At 45.7% G+C, this 20,818-nt stretch overlaps 1 protein-coding gene across 5 annotated transcripts in view; it reads right to left on the reverse strand.

Moving 5' to 3' along the window:
- RAPGEF1 (Rap guanine nucleotide exchange factor 1) overlaps positions 1–20,818 on the reverse strand; it is a 143,361-nt gene that overhangs the window by 45,324 nt on the left and 77,219 nt on the right. For all 5 annotated transcript variants that reach the window (XM_058524341.1, XM_058524340.1, XM_058524345.1 and 2 more), the window contains 6 exons: positions 16,873–17,029; positions 3,856–3,944; positions 3,016–3,168; positions 2,410–2,533; positions 1,764–1,947; positions 128–628 (listed from right to left, as the gene is read on the reverse strand). In XM_058524341.1, coding sequence (XP_058380324.1) covers positions 128–628; positions 1,764–1,947; positions 2,410–2,533; positions 3,016–3,168; positions 3,856–3,944; positions 16,873–17,029 — 1,208 coding nt within the window. The remainder of the gene's footprint in view (positions 1–127; positions 629–1,763; positions 1,948–2,409; positions 2,534–3,015; positions 3,169–3,855; positions 3,945–16,872; positions 17,030–20,818) is intronic.

Here is a 20,818-nt window from a genome sequence, read left to right on the forward strand (position 1 = left end):
CCTGTGGTCCTAGCTTTTATGAAATTAAGAGGCCACTAGTTTGATTCGGGTCTAATGCTTAAATAAAACATACCACCATTTTAGGTTACAAAACGTGCTTCTTGACAACAGCTCAACAAAAGCTTACTGTGTTTGTTTTTCTTCTCTGGTAGAGGCGGCGGTTTTTCTGGGTCACCCGTTGATGCAGGAACAGTGAAATCACCCACAAATTCGACCGAGGCTGAGGAGCCTCCTTGCTGGAAAGGGAGAATAGCAGCAAAGGGCGTGAAGGGGACAGACTGGACCGAGGCTGGGTTCTGCAAGTCGTCCTCAGAGATGTTGTCGTATTGCGAGGGGTGTCGCTCGTAGGACACCCTGCAGCCAGAGCTGTCCGCGGTCTGGGAGGCTGCACTCCTGCGCTTCTTCTCGGGGAGAGCAGGCGGCGTGTCCGTCTGCTGCCCTGGGGCCGAGGGTCCCTCTGGCTGGGGACAGCTGCCCAGAGGCAACTGGAAAGGATGGCCGAGAAACGGAGACCCAGACTCCCCCAAGGACTCCGGCAATGGGCTAAGGTTACAGGCCACTTGCTGAGGTATCTGGTCTGCGTTAGAGAGGTCTTGCTGAAGGAATTCGTAGTCAGGATCATAATGATCTGCATTCACGACAGGAAAAACATACCCATCAGCCACAAGACCCCACAGAAAGACACGATCCCATCCTTCTTCCTTCACCCAATCCCGTTCATTACAGTGTGACAGAAACGTGTCTCCCATCTCATCTATACAGGCTCTCGCTTTATTTTATATTCTTCATTCATCTCTCTGTTTATAAAAGTAGAAACAGATGGGAATACGGCTGTTTGCTATCCTAGTCTCTGTACTTTCCTGTATGTTTTGAATTTCTCACCTAAAAAAAAGAAAAATGCATGAGCACTGTAGACTATGTGGCCAAAAAAACCATTACAAGCAAACAAAAATCATCCACAATCCCGTAATCTAACTATAATCTCTGTCTACAATTTAATGTCAAGACTTGAGTCTTTTTTTCCCTAGGATTCTTTTTTAACCTAACTGAGAAAAAACTATGTAAGTGGTCTTGAATTTTGTCCACTGATCAATATATCATAATTGATTTTTTATGGCTACATATTATTCCACCAAATGGATGTGTCATAATTTGTCTGATTTCCCACCACTGAGTAGTTAGATTGTTCCCAGTTTATCATTACTCCTAACAATGCTGAGATTAACATCCTTGGACAGAAATCTTGCTATAAATCTCTTATTATGTTCTTAAGATAAAACTCTCAGAAGTGAAGTAGCTAGTTCATGGGACACGAACAGCTAACTGCTCTGTAAGCCTCCTGCCAAACTGCCTTCCCTCCGGCCCACACCGCACGCGGTCAGCACCGAGGAGGAGGGCAATGCGTGGATCACTTGCCTTCACCCTCTGTCAAAGTTGTCAGGGGCTCTCCCCCTTCGTTTATTAGCTGAGCACAGATGGCTCTTAATTTTGGCGAAGGGAGTCAAATCACACACCGACAGATTAACCACAAGAACAGCTACCCTTGAATGCCTTCTGTGTGGTTTCACATTCTTATTTCATTTAAACTTTCAACCTCCTTGAGAGACAGATATTGGTGTCCTCATTTTGCAGATGAGGAAACTGAGGCTCAGATTTTGAAGGACTTGGCCAAGGGCATATAGCCAATGGCTGGCACCACCGTATGACCCCAAAAGCCACTGAGAAAGGATGAGACAGAGTGCTGACGGAGACGCGCGGCCCACCTAGCGTTTCACAGCTTGTGTTCCGGGAGCACTGCCCACTGTCCCTGTCCGGAGAGGACAGCTGCTCGTCCGACTGGCTGAGTTTGCCCATGCTGCTGCAGGGCGACAGGCGGGGCGACTCTCCGCCGTACGAGTGGCTGCCTCCTGACAGCCGCCTCTGTGCGCAACAGTCCACGTCAAAGTCCTCGTGTGGAAAACAGAAACAAATCCCAGTCACTTCCGAGAAACGGTGGCAGAGACCAGGGAGGGGGAATGGGTGCGTGCTCTTAGAGAAGGAAACACCGCCAGGCTCAGAAGCCCGGTGGAAAGGCCCGTCTTTGACGTAAGCAATAAAACACCACATTGTGACTTCCCAGAAAGAATCCTTGAGGAATGCTCAGAGTGTGTGGCAAGAGAGAGCCCTGGGGCTGGGCTCAGAGGTCCTCAGGAGACAGCCCTTTGGCTCCAGCCTCCCCACCCCCAGACGGGAACTTCTACCACGTCCTGTAGAGAGAAGGTCAACGAAGGAAACCTCAACCCCTCTAAGAGAAATCCTCTCGACGTGACTAACACCAGGCACTGAAGACCACGGGGTTTCTTTTAGCTTCAGGAGTCAAATTCCCAAACCCAGAGTCTTCCTCTGCCTTTCCAGATGGGGCTGCATTACCTGCCTATTAATTCCAATGGGCAAACTGGAGCCACTGGTGGCTCGACTCATGGGGGCCACAACGGCCACGCGGGTAGGGGATGGAGCCGACTGTCTTTTCTTCGGTGGCAACGCTGGCGGAGGGCTGAAACAGACCAAGAAATCCTATCAAACCAACAACCCACACAAAAACCCTTCAAACAGATATTAGGGTACAGAATGTGGGGTTCTTCCATTATTAGACACTTCACGCCTACTTTTCACACTTTCAACTCCCATCCCACTCCCCCTCTGCCAAAATAAAACCTACCAATGCCAAAAAAACTAGAATCATAAAAATCCTTTCCTTTCCTTCCATAATATATTGTACCATCTTTCACTTGGCTGAGGCTAAAAGGAAAGCCACTGGGAGTTCTCGGAGTGTGTGGAAGGGAGGGTGTGGGGGCTGGGCTCACGTCCACCAGAGACGTCCCTCCCGAGGGAGGTCCAACTTCCAAGTCTTCTAAAGAGCAAGAGACTGGGCTCCAAGTTCTCACCCTAATGGCACTGTCTTCTTTTTGGCTCATTCCACCCATCCATTCATCAAATTATGTCATAGAGGAGGGTGCTAGAAAAACAGGAAATTACCTATTATCAACCACTCGAATGCCAGGTAATGGGGGTTTGGGGGGGGCGACCTCTTCATCTGTAGAATCTGGGAGTAGCTCAGTCGACTGCGACATGCTGGTTGTCTTGTTTAGAATCTCCATCTCTCGATCTGTCAGGGGAAGCTCAGACTGGCTGAAGAATTGAAAAGAACTTGGGGTTACAGAAGGTTACAGAGCACAAGCAGGTCCTGAGAGAGGGTGAGACTGTGACCAGGGCAGGGAGATGATGGCAGTGGGGCTGAGGAGCAGGAGCCCTGGACAAGTCTAGTTTGATCACCAACAGACAGCAGGAGCTCGGCCATGCCCCCCGACTTTGCATCTCAGTTTCCTTATCTGTAAAAGGAATCCTTAGACTAGCCAATCCAATGGCTCTCTAAAATGCTCTAAATTTCTGTTTTATATTTTCACTAGGGGCTTGTAACAGAAACTGTTGCAAGGCCTTCAAACTGTCCACATTGACCTCAGTTTACTTTCTTGATAAAGCAAAATGCTCTCAAGCCAAATCCCTAAAACCCAACCCTTCAAAAAAAATATTTTCTACACCTATGAAAGGAAGTTGGTCAGGAGACGTGCAGGTGCGGGTCACTGTGCACACTCACACGCTATCCTTAGAAAGAGGCATGTTAGCTACTAACCTTGAGACCAGGCAATACTTCAAAACGTGTGAGCTATACACACTTCAGAGTGACACTGGGACTCACTGAGAAAGGAATGTGGGCCTCAAACAGCCCACTTGACGGGGCCGCCCAGCGTGGCTCCCATTCTCTCTCAAGTGTGGACCATGTGACCACGGTCACTGGAGGGTTTAGTCAGCACTCACCCGTCAGGTTTGCAGGCTGGGGAACTGGGTTTCACTGGGCTCGTTGGAGATGGATGTCCCTGCTTCTCGATGGTAAGTCTGACCAGCTCCTACACCCCACACAAGAGAAAAGCAATGAGGCCCGAGGAGAGCTCCTCAGTGCTGAGTTTTCACAACGAGGTAGGTCAGCTGTCTGCCCTCCACTGCCGGTCTCATTTTGTGCCTACAGATTTCCCACACACCATAAATGCAAGTATAATTTGACTTAGGTAATCTGCACGACTTCCCAAAATGTCCCCTACCCTCCAAAAATACCTTCATAGCATGTCGTGAAGTTTCAAATGCATGAAGGCACTTCCTCTTAGAAGGGGAAAATGGCAAACCCCGCTGTCTCAAAATTACTAAGTTCATCACACAAGTTCAATCCCCGGAGAATAGATTCCCAGTCAGTCTGTGAGGGAAGAACTCTTTAGCTCTCTAAAGCCCTCATATAATGTGCAGGACACTGTCTATTAACAACCACACCTCTGGCTCTGGGGAAGGTGGTTTCCCAAAGTGAGGTGTGGTGGCAGCTGGTATCCTGAGATGACTGGTTGGGGTCTTTGTCAAGGAATGGAAAGTTAAGGGCATACTGCCCAGTTGAGAAATGACTTTAGAAAATATGTTTTAAAATAGAAAAAAAAACAAGAAAAGAAGAAGAAGAGATCAGGGCCTACTTCTTTCTTTTCAATTAGAACGCATTTTCCCTCAATTTGATGATCACATATACCCATATAAGCACCATTCAAAAAATTCCACACATCTGAGGCTGGCCCCACGGCCTGGTGGTTGAGTTTGCATGCTCTGCTTCAGCAGCCCGGGTTTGCAGGTTCAGATCCAGGGTGCAGACCTACACCACTCATCAGCAATGCTGTGGTTGTGACCCATGTACAAAGTAGAGGAAGACTGGCACAGATGTTAACTCAGGGTGAATCTTCCTCACCAAAAAAAAAAAACCAAAAAAACCAAAACAGAACATTCTCACCACTCCTTGTAATCAATCTGCCCCACCCCAACCACTTTTTTACTTCTATTTCTTAGATCATTTTTGCCTAGAACTTGATATAAATGGAAGCATACAGTATGTATTTTCTTTTGCGTCCATCTTTTTCTGAATAGCTTTATGGATATATAATTCACATGCCATAAATCCAGCCACTTAAAACGTATAATTCAATGGTTTTTAGTGTGTTCACAGAGTTGTGCAACCCTCAACACAACCAATTCTAGAACTTTTCATCACCTCCAAAAGAAACCCTGTACCCATTAGTGGTCTCTCCTCATGTCTCCCGGCCCTCCCAGGCCCAGGCAACCATTCATCTCCCCTCTGCCTCAGTTCTGTCACCTTCCTTTACGCAGGAGAAACATCCGAGTTTTTGTGTGCGTGAGCTGTTTCTTGTTATCGCTGAGTTGTATTCCAGTGTATGGAGAAACCCACAATTTCTTTATCCATTCTCCTGTTGATGGACATCTGGGTAGGACCTACTTGTGCTGCATGAGTGGTTCAGGCGTTGAGCATGAATGTCTATTGCTGAAGTTATAGAGGAGGCAGCAAAGGATGAAACTGGGCAATACAGCAACATGTCCCTAAATCAGACTGCAAAGCCTCTCCAAACTCAAAACACCACAGGCAGAAATCGCAACATATGTGACACAGCGAAGAGTTAATATCCTTCCTAGAGCAAGGATTCTTTCAAAAACACAAAAACTAGAAAAAGGATGAACATACCAAAAGAAATATCAAAGAAGAAATTCACAAATGTAAACACCAATGGTCACAATGATCTTTGCAGATTCTCCACCTTTGATGGTAATAAAATAGAAACTTCCAGACACGGTGGATGGGAGTAATGCTTTGGACAGCCTTTCTAGAAGACGACTTGTTAGTATATATCAAAAGCCTTAAATATTTCTTTTTACAATAATTTAGCCCAAGGAAAATGTCATGGATGTGTGCAAATATTAAGCCACAAAGGATAGTCATCACAGCATTCTATGTAATAGATAAAATTAGACTATTCAATATTCCATAATTAAATATTCAGTACTAGGTACTGATTACATAAATTATGATAGAACCAAACAGTGGACCGTTATATTGCCAGTGAAAACAAACTCGCAACAAGAATATGTGGTAACACACACGCTATGGTAGTGTATTAACATATAATACAACGTCAAGCAGAAAAATAGCCCCGGGTGCACAATGGTGTCTATACGGTGCATTGTGGAAACAAAACCAAACCAAGAAGACATGGATAGAAATAATACGGCTATAAAACACCCCTTATTTTCTTGTTTTTGTTTCTCTGCTTTTTCTAAATTTTCTACAACGAACATATATTACTTCTGAAATACTAATTAAAAAAAAAAACCTAACAGCATACTCCATATGACCAGATTCAGCGTCACACCACTCTGCGTAGCCAATGCCTCTTCCTGGAGAAACGCGGAGAGGCGAGATCTCTAAGAATCAAGTCCTGGAAGAAGAAAGGAGGAGCCTCGTATTTTCCTGTTACCATAATTTAGAAGTTAAATAAAATATCACAAATACTTAAGGAATAGCTACCTAGCTGGTGATTACAGATATGATAAGAAGGTGAGGTGAGAGACTAGGTAATGAGAAGAGACAGCAAGTGGTAAGGGGGCAGCCCCCTGCACCCGATCGCCTGCAGGAGGATGGGAAAGGCAGTTCATCCTAAAAGGACGTTGCCAGGCTACACAGGAGAGCGACACGGCATCAGAGGGAGTCAGAGGGCCAGACCAAAGTGCTCTGGAAGCCCCACATGCACGGTCGCTCTTCTTCACAAGCAGGGCAAAGGGAACAGAGAGAAGTCTGCATACTTGCATCTGCTGGCATAGGAAAAAATTCCACTAATTCTTCATAGATTCATGAGCAATTATAATTAGAATGTCATCTTTCTAGACAGGCAGCTGTGTGAACTCAACTAGTGAACGATGGCAAAAGAATCATGGGATGACAGGCACACGTGTGCAGGCATGCACTCAGATTCCAAGATGCCGTCACGCTTGCAGCAACGCTCCCTTCCACCGGTCCGCTGGCCCAGGCTTGAGGAGAGTGGAGAAGCGGTGGGCAGCTGTTTGTATTCACCACCAACCTTCCAGCCCAAACAGACCAGCCAGAGGCCTTTCAGCTTGCCTTCACTATCACAGGCAGAAGAGAACCCTTAGAACATGCACATATCCGCCTACTGTGCCAACAGCCCCATCTCATTCAGAGCCGTCCATTTGTAACCTGGCGAGAGCCCCACTCCTCCCACTGAAGGCAGAATTTCTGAGAAGGATGCCAGACTTTTCAGTCCCCTTGAAGCACGGGTTAGGAAAGACTGAGAAAGACAGCACCAGACTATGTGTCCACAGCTGGTGACCATAAACTAGACAACTGCCAGTTCACCAAAAAGCAGTTTTCAAAAAGCCAAAAAGTATTTGGAAAGGTACCTTTCTAAATACATAATACTTTATCTCCCTGTTCATTTTATTCATATTGAAAATGATCACAGAGATGCTTCTATCTTAAATGACCTTCAAAAAGTCAAGGTACAGCTCCGGTGCTCACATAAGACAGAAACACAGTCCCATCCATGCCTGTTGTCTCCTTGGCACTAAGACGAAGCCCCTGTCGGCAGAGGGGACATGGGCAGGGCTTCCTACGAGGTGCCCATGGGCAACACCAACGTCTTAAGACTCACTGCCATGCTGTCCCTGCCACAAAGGTCCTCTAGGATGCTGCACCATGGCTGATGTCCTCTGGGTTCATACAGAGGGAAAACATACTTGAACTAAAAAGTGCACATTCTACAGCCTGTGGCCTGCCGCTCCAGCTCACGGCCCATGCCGACCTGCCACTGTCTATCCTCTGTCACTTCCTGGCCCTGTGAATCTCCTGGGTTCGGGAACTGGGGCCCAGGGAGACATGTACTTATGGCCACGACACAGCCCCTCTACTGGTTAGATGTTCTAAGACGAGTTCTTCATCTAAGTACATGGAATACAGGCCAGTGGGGAGTTTCCTGGAACTGAAGTGGCATAATGAAATCTCAGGGGTGTCCAGCCCCAGTGTGACTTTTTTTAAGTTATTTATTTATTTATTTTGGTGTGTGTGTGTGGGGAGATTGGCCCTGAGTGAACATCTGTTGCCAATCTTCCTCTTTTTCTTTTTTCTCCCCAAAGCCCCAGTACATAGTTGTGTATCTTAGTTGTACGTCCTTCTAGTTCTTCTATGTGGGACACCGCCTCAGCATGGCTTAATGAGCAGTGAATAGGTCTGCGCCCAGGATCCAAACCTGCAAACCCCTGGCCGAGGAAGCAGAATGCGCGAACTTAACCACTATGCCACCAGGCCGGCCCCTTTTTGTGTGTGTGTGAGGAAGATCAGCCCTCAGCTAACATCTGTTGCCAATCCTCCTCTTTCTGCTGAGGAAGATTGGCCCTGGGTTAACATCTGTGCCCATCTTCCTCTACTTTATATGGGACGTGGCTACAGCACGGCTTGATGAGTGGTGCGTTGCTCTGCATCCAGGATCCGAACCTGCGAACCCTGGGCTGCCAAAGCAGAGCACGCGAACTTAACCACTATGCCACTGGGCCGGCCCTGTGATGATTTTGTTGACTTAACAAAAGTATATCCCACACAATTCCTATAGAAAAAGTTTCTACTACACATAACCCGCTATTTCTCTATCTTCTCTTCCTTTCTCTCCTCATCCTTTTCAAAGCAGTGGAATATTTAAACCACTGCATACAGTAAGCACTCAAATACACGATGAATAAGATGAACCTAACCATGAAGCCACACAAAGAAGAACTATTTCAAATGACTGCAAAATGATGGATAACTTGAAAGTCAAAAATAACTCTGAAATATCTTTAATAATTTTTTAATAATCATATTGATGGAGGTAGTTGGTAGTGTTATTCAGAGACCATTGTGTTTGTATTGTGGGAAAAAGCAAATGAGTCATTATGTTGATACTGCTGAAAACCAGCATTTTCAGTAGGGGAGTAAGAAAATTAAGATATACGTTTGATGAAGGTTAAGTAAAAACCCAGTGGTCCTGAATGTGAATTGGAAGTACTTGTATAAACTCAAGATGTGCTTTGTCTTAAAGAAACTAAACATGTGACCAGTGGGTAGCAATGAGGACCCTGTGCCCTCAGGGTGGTCTCTGGACACCATTTCCCAACGAGGAGAACCAGGGCTCCTTAAAGGAATGGCTGGTTCCAGTTCTGCCGAAAGAAATGCACAAGATGACTTATAACTCAATGATAAAAAGACAAATAACCCAATTAAAAAATGGGCAAAGGATTTGAATAGACATTTCTCCAAAGAGGATATACAAATGGCTCAACATCAAAAGATGCCCAACATCATTAGCCATTAGAGAAACGCAAATCAAAACCACAATGAGACACCACTTCACACCCCTATGATGGCTCTATCAAGAAGACTGATAATAACAAGTGCTGGTGAGGACATGGAGACACTGGAACTCCTACACGCTGCCGGTGGAGACGTAACATGATGCAGCTGCTTGAGCACACAATCTGGCAGTCTGTCATAAGACCAAACATAGAGCTTGATTGTGCATATGACCCAGCAATTGCACTCCTAGGTATGTACTCAAGAGAAATGACAACACACATCCACACAAAAGCTTGTCCACGAGTGTTCACAGCAACATTACTCATAACTGCCAGAGGGTGGAAACAACTCACATGTCCAGGAATAAATAACATGTGGTATATGCACACAAACAAATATTACTTGGCAATAAAAAGAAATGATGTACTGATACATATTACAACATGGATAAACTTTGAGACAATTATGCTAAGTGCCAGGAGCCAGTCACAAAAGGCCACACGGTATATGATTCCACTTAAATGAAATGTCCAGAACCGGCAAATCTACAGAGACAACAAGTAGACTAGCGGCTGCGTAAGTCTGGGGGGATGGGGAGAAATGAGGGGCAGCGTGGGGAGAGTATAAAGGGTACGGGGTTACTTCCTGAGGGGATGAAAACGTTCTAAAATTGACTGTGGTGATGGCTGCACAGCTCAATGAATATACTAAAAATCATTCAATTGTACACTTTAAACGTGTGAATTATATGGTATATCTCAACAAAGCTATTACCCCCACCGCCCCGGCCTCCTTAAAATACGTAAGTACCAGATGAGCCCAGAATATCTTTTCATACTTTTCAAAAAGTGAGAAAACTGTCAAAGACTCCTAGGGTCATGCCAAAATGAACTCAGGAAACAACCTGAAGAAGCTTTCACTGGCCAAAGATGAACCTGAGATCAGGAAGAAGAATAACTGCAACGGATGGAACATATGGAGTGTGTTTTAATTCATGAGTTCAAAATGATACTTTAAAAAACTCAATTCATTGGGGCCGGCCCAGTGGCGCAAGCGGTTAAGTGCGCACGCTCCGCTGCGGCAGCCTGGGGTTCGCTGGTTCGGATCCCAGGCGCGCACTGACGCACCGCTTGTCAAGCCACGCTGTGGCGGCGTCCCAAAGTGGAGGAAGATGGGCATGGATGTTAGCCCAGGGCCAGTCTTCCTCAGCAAAAAAGAGGAGGATTGGCAGATGTTAGCTCAGGGCCCATCTTCTTCACACACACACACAAAAAAAACTCAATTCATCAATCATGTTAGAGGATCCTAGGAAAGACTCATTATTCTGATAACTGGTAAATAAAGGAAGGAATTAAGCACTGATCCTGCCTTCTCTCTGAGAATTGTAACTCAGTGTAACCATAAATTGACAAGGGGAAGTCTCTCTTTTAGATGAATTCCAGCTAGGTAATGACGAAAGAATGGCAGGAAAAATCAGAATGTCATCATTTTACAACCCCTAATGAATTAATGGATCTAGGCAATAACTCTCAATGGCTTTTAACATCAAAAAGGGAAAGCTGCTCCTTGATGGACGAGTAGAGCATCATCTAGGAAGCATTCTTTTAAACACAAAAAGTCTGAATCTGACTCAGCCTCTGGTTTTACAGGAAATTCAAGAGACAGAGGAACGTGCATCAACACAGCAAGATGTAATCAGCACATCTAGAACGTGGAGACTTGCAGGAGCAATTGTTGCTGTCAGTGCTGTTGAGTCGATTCCGACTCCTAGCCACCCTGTGGACACCAGAGTGGAACCCTGCCCAGGCTTTTTGCACCATCCTCTCACCTTCCAGCACTACATCAGACAACGCTCCACTGCTATTCGTGGGGTTTTCAGGGCCAATTTTTTCGGAAGTGGATGACCAGGTCCTTCTTCCTAGGCTGTCTTAGTCTGGAAGCTCTGCTGAAACCTGTCCACCATGGGCCATGGGTGACCCCGCTGGTATTTGAAATACCAGTGGCATAGCTTTCAGCATCACAGCAACACACAGCTGCCACAGTATGACAACTGACAGATGGGTGGGGTGGTTCCCTGTGGCAGTGAGAGCACTGAATCTTAACCACTAGACCACCAGGGCTGAACTTTAGAGGCAATAACTCTTCCTGAAAAATAAAAAAGTTGCAAGGAGAAAAATACAGAGGAGGGGGAACTTTAGACACATATTAATGAATTACAATGTATGGACTTTATTTGGATCCTAAGTTGAAAAACTGTTTAAAAACAGCAAACACCATCCTGAAGGCCAAATCCAGCCCAGGGCTTGCTTTTTTTTTTTAAGTCCCTTGAGGTAAGAATGCTTTGTTAAAAAAATTAAATTAAAACAATCAAACAAATAACAGAATATGCAACAGACCCTAATATGCAACAGAGACTGTATGTAGCCCGAGAAGCTTAAAATATATACTATCTGGCCCTTTACAGAGAAAGTCTGCATGTTCTAGGGACATGTACTAAGGCATTTACAGGTGAAAGGATATGATGTCTGGGATTTGCTTCCAAATAATCCAGGGGCGTACGTAGAGGTATAGAAGAAACCAGACTGGCTATGAGTGGACAACTGGGGAAGCTATGTGATGGGCCTGCATTAGACTATTTTCATTTTTGCAAACGTTTGAAATTTTTCATAAAAAAATTTAAAAATAGGTTGAACAAAGAACAAAAGAGATGGCTTATTTGAAATGTCAGTGTGGCTGAGACAGTTAGTTCTCCCACAATATCTGTTCTTCCTTATAAACAGAATTTTAGCTGGGCATGTGACCAAGTTCTGGCCAATAAACTGTAAGTGAAAGTTCTGAGACCTTTGAGGAAGCACTCTTAAACGGAGAAAGCACAACTTCCTACTCTCTGTTCCTCCTTGCTGGCTGGAGCATAGTCATAATGGATGGAGACTGAGCAGCCACCTTGGACCCTGAGGTGGAATTCATGTGCCAAAGATGGCAGGAAAGCAAGATGGGAGCAGACCACATCCCTGACCATTGTGTGAAAATGTCACACTAGCCTTGGACTGCCAATCTCTGGGCTTCTTATACATTGAGAGAAATAAACTTCTATCTTTTAAAAGCCCGTATGTACAGTAGTTCACCCTTATCTGCAGTTACGCTTTCCGTGGTTTCAGTTACCCACAGTCAACCGAGGTCCAAAAATAATGCTATGTCACAATGCCTACATCATTCATCTCACTGCATCTCATCATGCAGGCATTGTATCATCTCACATCAGCACAAGAAGAAGGGTGAGTACAAGACAATAAGATTTTGAAAGAAAGACCACATTCACATAACTCTTATTACAGTATATTGTTATAATTGTTCTATTTTACTACTAGTTATTGTTTATCTCTTACTGTGCCTAATTTATAAATTAAACTTTATCACAAGTATGTATGCATAGGGAAAAACATAGTATATAGAGGGCTTGGTACTATCCACAGTTTCAGGCATCCACGGGGGTCTTGGAACACATCCCCCGCGGATAAGGGGGGACTATGGTGTTACTCTGGATTTCTTTGCAGTCAAATCTAATCCTAACTGATATAGTCAGGAAAACATTTCTTTCAAAATATTCCTGTTAGACAAAGTGAGTCTGGTACACAAGCCCAATTTTGGGTGGTGATGATTAAATGAGAGAACTGCAGGTATTCCAAAGTTTTCCCCCAGGGCTGTCGGTGTAAGAAGGCTTTTATTGTTTTTTTAATTTAAAAAAAAAGGCGTGGGCGTGGGGGTTGGGGGTCAGAGAAAGAGGCTCTAGGTCTGAGAATGGAGACTCCTGGAAGTTCGGCGAAGAGGAAAAGCAGAGCCCGGGCGACGGGGAGAAGCTGTGCATCCGAGCCAAGAAAAGCTGAAATTCCAACAGTCAAGGTACCAAGAGTTGGGCTGTTGGTTTTGAAAGGACAAACTGGGGTACCTGTTTGACCTTGAGGAGCCTGGTCCCCCACAGCCAGGTCCTCGCTGGGGGTGGTTCCTGGAGAAATGGGGAAGTGAGGGCCTTGAAATTCCTTCCTTGGAGAGTCACTGTCTTCTCTGAGCCCCAGGCTCCCAGGGGTAAAGCACCTGCCTGGGCCAGGTCAGATAACAACAGAGGTCTACCTTTCGACCTGAGACTTCCAGAGTTACATGGAAAAGAGGCACAATCATTGTCAGGGATTGGTAAATGTGAGCCCTTCTAGAAATGAACATTTCCACAGTTAACAGTACTTACCACAGTACTAACCCACTGTATACTGGGCACCTAGCACTTACCAGGTACTTCATATGCATGATCTTACTTAAGCTTCCTTCAAATCCTCAGGGTAAGAAGCATTTTAAAACCTTCTTGAAACTCAGAGAAGCAACTTGCCCAAGGTTACAGAGCTAACAAGTGACCTTTATATGGGGGTTTAAATAATAAATGGTACTACTCATTCAAGGACAAAGTAATCCTGTTTTAAAACACCTTTTCAACCCTTCAAAAAAAAATATTCCCTTTAACAACTGAATGAGTCACTTGAAAGATGGTGAGTCAGCTTAAAGGCACGAGCCAACGTTTCTCCTCCACGCGGGATGACGACATCCTCATGCAAGTTCTTTATTTCTGCACAGTCCCGTCCCTCCTAGACGACCAGGGCTCTCACTCCACCAGGACATGGGCTTATAAGGTGTTCCAGGCCTGAGGGGGACAGTGAGAGAGGCTGGAAGCCAGCTGGCTTGGAGGTGGGAGCAGCACACTGAATCCCTTGGACTCATGGGAGGCAGCTGAGGGTGAGGTGAGTGCAGGGGTCCAGGGTCCAGCAGGCCTGGGTGTGAATCACGACCATGCCCCTGACTACTGGTCTGCCCGAGCCTCAGTTTCCACACCTGTGCAGGCGGTGATCATGCCTCCCTCGGAGAGTCATTACAGGCATTAAGTGGGTGATAAATGTTAGCTATTACTACTATTATACTTTCACAACATGCGCCAACATGATAGCGTCTGGATCGTCCCCTTGCCTTGACTGATTCCAACTTCAAAAAGCTTCCAGTAACACAGGCCAATTCCCGCTCATCCTTCAGGCTTCGGCCTGTCTCTCCCTCGGAGAAGCATCTCTGACCACCCCGAAAAAGGACGGTCACCGGTACAACCAAGTGAGATCACGTGCCATTTCTCCTTCGGAGCACTGGTCCCAGTTACAACGACAGAACACACGTTTTTGTTTGCTGTCCTCTCCCCTCGAAGACTGTAAGCTCCAGCAGGCCAGGGACCCTGCCAGTGTCATCACTATACCCCTAATCCTATCATGCTGCCTGGCACACAGGAGGTTCTGAATAAATACTTCCTGAATAAACGCAACAAGACGGAATTTATAGCACTCTTCACCTAGAGAATCGCTGTTCTGGCTAAAATATTTTTAAAACAACTGTGGAAAACTTACTGGCTTTCAGACGCTGATAGGTTCATAATCTACAGGCTCCCCCCTGCCCCTTATCCCAGTCACTTTGAGAAATCAGAGAAGTTTTTCTTCCAGACATCCTTTCAACCGATACGGTGGTGCTTTAATGATTCCATAAAGGAAATCTACTTGGGAATGTCACAAGCTTCATGTGTAGAACCTCTCTCTCTCTTATTTTGGACGTTCTCACTTGTTTTGGACATCTCATCATAATCGTTTTGGTAGAAGGAAACCTTAACAATGTCACCTGAAAAATACAATTTTTAATAATAGCATTTCTGGAAGCCTGGACAGGAAGAGAAGGGTGGGTGAGCCAGAACCACACCCACTCTGCTGATGCAGTGTGACCCAGGTCACGTCTCATTCGCCCTGCTGACCTCAAAGAGCTCCTGGGAAGACTGTGTGGGATGATGTGTGACTGTGCTCCGAAATCTGAAAGCGGCAGAAGGTCTCACATAAGAGCCACCCCAGGGCTATACCCTTAAATCTCACTGGCCAAAGCAAATAATGTGGGACCTAATCAACTCTGAGGAGGAAGAGAACCTGGGAGCTACCAGAGGAAATTGTGACGTCATCTAGACAAGTCTCCCTCTAAATGAACTCAACAGAGTCCCCAGCAGATACAGCAGCCCTACCTAAATGGTGCTGGAGGTGGGGAGCCACCAAGACTTCCCAGCCAACACAGTTCATTTGGAGCAATCTGTAATGTTACGCAAGGCCGTCTTAGCCTTCCCTCTCTAAGTTTTACCTTTTGGGGGTCCTTATTCTACTCTCCAGAGCTTCTGAGGAATGTCAGTCCCAGGAGGCAGCTCTCAGGAATCTGAGAGCATGGCTGAATGGGGAAGAAATTTTTTTTTTTGACTTAGGGTAACTACCTCAGCTATAATTTTGTCTTGTTTTATTTTTAAAGATTTTATTTATTTATTATTTCCCCCCAAAGCCCCAGTAGATAGTTGTATGTCATAGCTGCACATCCTTCTAGTTGCTGTATGTGGGACGCAGCCTCAGCATGGCCGGAGAAGTGGTGCGTCGGTGCGCGCCCGGGATCCGAACCTGGGCCGCCAGCAGCGGAGCGAGCGCACTTAACCGCTAAGCCACGGGGCCGGCCCCCTCAGCTATAATTTTGGATTGAAGGGTCTAGAAAGGAGGAGGACAGAGTTTTTTCAAGCCAAGAGATCTGTTTGCAAAGCATACACCCAGCACCACATAATTAATAACAAACAGCAGCAAGGGAAGGGTGTTTGCTATGCACCAGGCATTGTTCCAAGAACTTTATATGTATTAACTAATTTAATCCTTCTTATAACCCTATGATGTGTGGTGCCATCACTATACCTATTTTATAGATGAGTTAACCAAGGTACAGAGCACTTGAGTAAATTGCTCAAGTTCACAGACTAGCAAGAGGTGAACCTGGGATTGAAACCTGGCTGGGCCCCAGGCTAGCCCTCTTTCCACTGCATTATATGGCCTCACAGAACAGCAGGGTCTCCACTTTCCCACTGCTCACAGCCCCTGTCCCACAGGCCCTCACTTGTTTCATGCCCTACATTCCGCTTTATTCCTCATCCACTAGGGCTTATCTTCTCAACTAGGGTTTGTCCCTTGGACTCCAATTCCAGACCCTCTACGGCCTTTGCTTCCTACCTTAACTATGATTCACTATTTCCTATTATGCCATCTCTGACTTCCCTGGGTAGTAAATTCACAGACCACATCCGGGATTTCAAATACAGACAGTTTCATTTCTTACTCATCTCAATCCTGCTTTTTTTTTTTTTTTTTTACCAAGAATCCCAGAGTTCTTAGAACATGAAAAAGTAGCAGCTGAAATGCTGGGAGTCAATGCAAAAACAATTTACTTTGCATTTTGTCTAGCTGGCAAGCATACACAGCCAGAGCTGTAATGTAAGGACTCACTGAAGATTTAATACAATGCTCAGTAAAGGCTGATGGGTCTGGCAGCTTTTCCAACTATTGGGAGGAGTACTCCAAAGGCTTGTATTGCTATAAGAGCCATTTGTACCAGACAGAGCAGCACACCAAACCAGAGACGCTGGAAGACATTCACTCTGTGTTCAGCCCAGGAACAAGTCCTTATGTGGTAAACATCCAGCAGGGAGGCTGCTCTAAGGCTCTGGCTAGGACCGTCTGGACCTGTGCCCGTACCTTCACTCCGTCCAGCACAGCCTTGATGACCCCCTTCACAGTCGTCACCATCTCTTTATCTTCTGAGTTCACACCTTCCAGCATCACCTGGTCAGACCAACGTATGAGGTTGGCGAGACTCTGGTACACTCGGCTATAGCAGGAGGAGAGGGCTGAGCTGGAGGGAAGAGAAGATTTTTAAAAAGAATGTTAAAAATCTAAAGCCTGACCATCACTTTAATATACTTGTTTAGCACAGAACCAGTTTCTTGCTGACGAGGGCATGTTTCTTGATCGTTCATTCTGTAAGGTCTATACCTCCTTTTGATAAACCAACTCTTCCTTCCTGAACCTATCTCCTTACATCCAATGAAGATTTTGTGGAGCTTAAGATTCTAATCAGTTGTAAAATTTTTTTTCATTTCCCAAATACAACATAAAAATTTCATCACAATAGTTACTATGCTTTTTCAAACTTCACATCCTCCACAAGATTCCGATAATGCCTCTCAGGGAGTGCTCCATATTCTCCCACCTCCTAGTTGCTAATCATTGGACTAGGTCAAAGCACTGTCCACTTGTTTTGAATTAGACTAAAATTCACATTAGATGTGTCACAAGGAGCCAACAGGTTTGTGGGATTTTAGCAGGCAGGATCCTTTAAAGGAACAGCCTTTAAACATGAGCTCAAACAGATCTGTAATTTACTAGAATTCCTTGTAACATGGGCTCAGCTTCGTCATCCCCTGCACTGTAACCTCGGCTGAGACGTCAGAGGAACACACTAAAGAAGAGTTTTCCAAGAACGACAAATCAGCAGTGAGGAGAACTGTGGCGGCTGGGAGGAGGTACCAGCTACACTGTGATGCCAATACACATAACAGAAGACCCGAGTACTTCTGGAAGCCTCAACGATTGTAGGGTGGAGGCCAGAATGAAGGCTTTCTGTATCTCCCACATATTTTTAAATAACTCAAGATAATTTTCCCTAGGAATTACAGAAAGGATTATTTGACTATTTTAAACATTATGTATTACAACAGAGGAAGAGCAAAAATATAGAAGATTTTGTGGGTTGCCCCTGCTTTCACTCAAGGAAAAAAAGAATGAGGCAGACACTTAGGAGCCAAAGATATAATTTTGAGAAAAATATATAATATTGTAAGATATGATTAAAACAGGTTCTAAAAGCAAAGCTATTTAAAACAAAAACCTGAACCAAACAATGCTCTAATGAGCAGCTCTTCAGAATAAGGTGAAAGAGGGAGAAAAAATTCCAGGAGACCTAAAATTTCCATTTAGCCAGTCATTCCACTCTGAGCATGTTCCAACAGGAGAAAAGAAGAGTCAGAAAAAATGAAAGCAAACTCCTCAAGTCCCATTAGAAACCAGAAAAACCGACGAAAGGAGCCCGAGAAAGCCAGGGTTTGGCTGCTTAAGAGGCTAATACGAATGACAAGTACTTGGTGCTGGACCTACTCTCTTAGGAAAGAGATTGAGAAGGTCAAACAGAAACCACAGTCTTTCCTGGGGGCTGGAGCGTAGGTGACATCATCCTGAAGGGGGAGGGCACTCCTGGCAACTCTGCCTCCTTCTTCCTGGCAAGGCCAGGTGAGGCCTCTTTAAACAAAGACTGCTGCCTCCTTCCACCGATGTGCCCATGGGGGATTCCACCCAAGCTTCACGCTGTTAACCTATGGCAATAATTAGATGGGGACGAGGGGGGCACTTTATTATATAAAACTCAATTTCTAACTGCACTGAATGGCAAGTTTCCCTGAAAGCACCTAAAGAATTGGCCATTGTGTCCACCCTTCACCTTATTAGCTCAAAAGTAGACTACTCCTCCATGTCAAGGGGCTAAGACATTAAGAAAGGAAGGGGGTTCCTGTACTATGAAAATGCCATCCAGTGGACCAGTCGCTGGTCTGTTTCTGAAATGGAACAAAGCCATCTATATGGAGGGCGAGCACGGATCCTGCTCGCAAACGTCTCCGGGTGTTCCACCGCGCAGGAGAGGCCTCCGCTCACCACTCACATTGAACAGCAGCTGCTTGTTCAAGGGCCAGTCCACCCCATCCTAGGAACCCGGGGAGGGGTGGCGAAGAACATGCCTGCTGGACCCAACCCACAAAAGAGGCTCTGAGCAGAAGGCAGAAAAACACCTTCTCAGCTTGCAAACTTCACTGGGAGGAACAAGATGATGGAAGCAATCTAAAAGAAACACGTGAGGGCCGGCCCGTGGCTCAGTGGTTAAGCGTGCGCGCTCCGCTACTAGTGGCCCGGGTTCGCATCCCGGGCGCGCACCGACGCACCGCTTCTCCGGCCATGCTGAGGCCGCGTCCCACATACAGCAACTAGAAGGATGTGCAACTATGACATACAACTCTCTACTGGGACTTTGGGGGACAAAAAAGGAGGAGGATTGGCAATAGATGTTAGCTCAGAGCCAGTCTTCCTCAGCAAAAAGAGGAGGACTGGCATGGATGTTAGCTCAGGGCTGATCTTCCTCACAAAAAAAAATAAAAAAAAATAAAAAAATAAAAGAAACACGTGAGAACGATTTCGATCATCTCAGGGACATCAATACAAATATTATCAATTGGCTTTGGAAGAATTTCAGGAGGAAAAATCCCTTAAATGGTATTAGCCAAAGAACTATCAGAAAGAAAAAAATCATTGTTCCTTAAGGCCACACCCAAGCATTTCTCTTTTTCCCTCTAGGAAATTATTATAGACATTAAATAATTTTTGTCAACTATAAAATGATTATAACACCTCCCCCATGGACAACAAATACCCCCAACCATTATCACATTACTTGATCAATTCTGCCAGCGCGCACATGTCTAGAAAGTAACTTCCTAAGCAGAGCTGCTGGCTAACACTCCAGGAGGCAACGATTCTAGCAGCAACACACTGCCAGCACTCTTCGTTACAGGATTTAGCTAAGGTGACTCCGTTCTGGACTCTCCCAAAGAGGCTGAGCCCTGAGGGTGGTGGGGTGAAGTGGTCCGCCTCATTTCCCACCGCCCCTCTGTCAATGCCGCAGAGCGGTCACACTGCCCACACGACTGCTGCTGCTCCTCTCTTCCAGGAACACACCATGCCCCACCGGCCTCGGCGCCTTTGCCCTTCTCGAAACCCTGCCCCCACTGCCAACCCAGTCCCCACTCTTCCTTCAGGTCCGGCTGCAGCATCTCCTCCTCTAGGAAGTTTAATCGGACCACTGCAACCCTCGTGTAACTCTCCCTCCTTCAAATCCCAACAGAGCTTCTGCTTGTACCACAAAATTAGCACTTTATTAGAGGTAGGGGAGTTGATTTTTTCAACTTGATTTTAACTCTTCCAGGTAGGGCCCAACATGTGAGAAGAGGTAAATGAGAGCATTTCATAAAAAGCCATCTACACACCTGCCCCTGGCACAATGTCAGGCACATTCCCTCAAAGGAGAACAGCACTGGGCCCTTCTACGAGCTGGGCACTGCGGTAATTGTGGGGAAGACACAGGACTTGGTCTTGAGGCTCTCGAGACCAGCACACAAAGCACTACATACATGGCTACTGAACAGGGCCCCAAAGTGACTCACATCCTCAGAGGCTTTCCCTACCTGACAGGATCATGGCACAGAAAAGTAGAGACAGTAACAGGGCAAAGCCACACCAACGCTTTATCCTTCCAGCAACTAGCTTTTGTGAGCTTCCAGCCAAAAGACCACAATCTACAGGGGTCAGCTGAAACTCCAGGGTGGAAGTCGCAGGGCAGAGAGCTTTTTGGAAATAAAGACACTGTTTGCTTTATCTACCAGAAGAAGAAAACTACGCACTTCATTGCCAAGTTCTGAAAGCAGTTCATAAAAGCTTAGCCTCATGGGGCTACATGAGCACTAAAGCATCTTGAGGAACTGCAACAGAGATGCGTTTATCCTGAACAGGTACCACGGAGAAAAACAAAGCCAGCAGGCAT

This window comes from Diceros bicornis, chromosome 28 (genome assembly GCF_020826845.1).
Source record: "Diceros bicornis minor isolate mBicDic1 chromosome 28, mDicBic1.mat.cur, whole genome shotgun sequence".
Taxonomy (NCBI): Eukaryota; Metazoa; Chordata; class Mammalia; order Perissodactyla; family Rhinocerotidae; genus Diceros; species Diceros bicornis.